This window comes from Impatiens glandulifera, unplaced genomic scaffold (assembly GCF_907164915.1).
Source record: "Impatiens glandulifera unplaced genomic scaffold, dImpGla2.1, whole genome shotgun sequence".
Classification (NCBI taxonomy): domain Eukaryota; kingdom Viridiplantae; phylum Streptophyta; class Magnoliopsida; order Ericales; family Balsaminaceae; genus Impatiens; species Impatiens glandulifera.
In genome coordinates this window covers 114577-117297 of record NW_025919139.1, presented here as the reverse complement: position 1 = coordinate 117297, position 2721 = coordinate 114577, and the positions used below count along the sequence as shown (strand labels likewise).

Sequence of the window (2721 nt, the reverse complement as noted above, 5' to 3'; positions counted from 1 at the left end):
CTTATTCTTTTTCTTTTTCCTTGATTTTGTTGATAAATGGAAATCGTGCGATTCTTTTCTCCAAGTAAGATAGTATTTTATTTTTATATTTTTGAATACAAATTAAGTTAGGGCTTATCATTGATAGATTATCAATTATTATTTATGGGCTTGTTAAAAATAAGCCCATGAATATATCATTATAATTTTATTTTATTTTAAAGATTTTGGTGCCAATAAATATTTAGGCTTTGAGACAATTGTCTCACTTATTACATAGCAGGTCCGGGCATGACTAAACTTTATTTTAATTGATTAACAAGACAAAATATGTTAATTTGTCCAAGATTTTATAATAAATCTTTGAAGAATGAAACAAATTTATAACATTTCATATCTAGGATTAGATTGTCGAAATATCTAGAGGGACTGTTTGCATATTTCTCAAATGTTTTATAAATAGGGTTAATTATAATTAGGAGTCCCATATTCCATTTCTATGTATTATTAAAAGTAGTTTTTGATGGAATTGTTTTAAAATAGACTAATTAATAGCGACTAAGTTTGTTATTAACATGAATTAATAAACTTCATCATGAACTTCTCATGTTTTTTTTTTCATGTGAATGAAGTTTCAAAGCATCAACACTTGTGGAAATTCAAACTCCCAAATATCAGAATGAGCATCGAATTTCCATAAGTCTAGCTGATCATGATCAATCTGTTCTTCCAAGTCGTCGTTTTGTTGTCCGTGGATCAATTCTTGAAGCCTCTTTGTTATACGACCGTAATGATAGTTGATCGGATAATTCTTCACCTGCAATAAATTTATTTTACATTTTGGATTGAATGATATAATAAGTTACTTAAGATTAAATTCAAATAATAAAAAGTGTTTACCGTAGCATGCAAAGTGTAGAAAACAGAGTTTCCAATTATAGAAGAATTTGCAGTTATAACATCGCCTCCTTCTTGATGAATAACACGGATTGTGTCATAGAAAAGATAATTCATGTCCAGCCCACAAATACTGATAGCCACGTCAACAGTGGGACCCGTCTCTCTGACATCAATTTCCGCCGATCTTGGAATATCGCCGGAGATTGCGGCGGCGGCGGCGGCGGTGGTGGTGGGTGAAGGTTGCTTTCTCTTTGTACCACGTTCTAGAAGTTGTTTCTTCTTCTCCTCTGCTTCCTCTATTTTTGTCTGTAAATTCTTTATGTAGTCTATGGCATCATCGATCTGATCGGTAACTGCAAATCCAGTTTCCTGAATAAAGAAAATTAACAGTTTAAATTAAATAATTATAATAAATAGTTTCAAGATTGAATTAATAAAGAGAGGGAGGGACCTTGGGAGGGAGAAGAGAAGAAAGGTGAGAGTAAAGAGTCTTCATGTTGTTCCTTCTGTTCTTCTCAATAGTCTTTCTCTCAAGTTTAGGGATGGAAAGAGAATAACAATTTGCCATCATTATTTATGATTAATCTTCTCTCTCTCTTAGTATGTATATTAAATTCATAAATAACTAGGTCTCTATTTATAGGAAAGAATTCAGAAATTGAATTCGACTGTTCCATTTGGATAATTTAAACATTGAGACCATTCAAATATTATTTTAATAAAAAAAAAAAATTTTATTTTATTATTATATATTAATATTTTTAAAATTATAAAAAAAATAATTAAGAAATTCACAACTGAAAATTACGAAATCATTATTGTTTAAATAACTTAACTTATTTAAATAACCTAATCTAAACAAAAATATTTGGTTAGATTAAAAAAACCATAATTTTATTTAGCTATCACACTAATATTATTCTAATTATTAAATTATTTTATTAATTAATTAAAATAATTTAATAGTTTGTTTGATAGTTTTTTAAAAATAAATCTTAGTTTATTTAAAAAAGTGTTTATAAATGTTGATTTTGAGTAGGTGAATAATTTTGAGTAAAATAATTTAAAAGGTATTAATATAAAGTAATATATTTTTTTTAAAATAAATTATATATTTTGATTATAATAAATTGAAATATATGATTATGGTTTGATTTTTATAATAAACAAATTAAAAAAATCTTTTACATTAATTTTATTAGATTTTAACTATAAAATTTTAATTATATATAATGTCTGATTTTAATAATATATTATTAAATAAATATGAATTCTTTAAAAAATGGAAGCAAAAATATTGGAGGTACCACTTGTTTGAGGTTTTTCTATTAGGTAATAGAAAAATAAATAATATATGATATTTGGTAATAGTATATAATTAATATTTAATAGTAAAATATTTATATTATTTTAAGAATGAGTTCAATCCTTTTTAATTTGGAGATTATGTAATTTTCTCTCATTTTTCTTCTATTTAATGAAATTCTTTCTTTTCTAATTTTCTTTCTTAAATTACAATATCTTCGTATATTTCTACCACTATCACTCGCAAGCACAACACAAATCTTAAAAACTGTAAGTTTCTATTCATCTTGTTCTCCAATAATACAATCTCTATTTATAAACTAAATTATTGAAATATTTTTAATTATATAGTTATTTAATCAATTAAGAATATAAATAACTACTTTTATCAAAAAATATTTCTTTTAAAAATTTAATAAAAATCTTCCAAATAACCAACATAAAAGTATAATATAATTCAATTTTTTTTTGTTAGGACTTCACTCCAATTTAATTTAAAATATTAGACATGAATAAGAGAATTTTTTTTTAAACAAT

At 24.6% G+C, this 2721-nt stretch overlaps 1 protein-coding gene across 1 annotated transcript; it reads right to left on the bottom strand.

Annotated features, from left to right (window-relative positions):
* Positions 1-613: 613 nt before the first annotated feature.
* LOC124917555 (transcription factor bHLH162-like) lies at positions 614-1447 on the bottom strand. Its single transcript, XM_047457952.1, has 3 exons — positions 1331-1447; positions 880-1248; positions 614-796 (listed from the first exon to the last, which is right to left on the bottom strand). Exons 1-3 carry the CDS (start codon positions 1445-1447, stop codon positions 614-616), a joined length of 669 nt encoding a protein of 222 aa, XP_047313908.1.
* Between the last annotated feature and the right edge of the window lie 1274 nt (positions 1448-2721).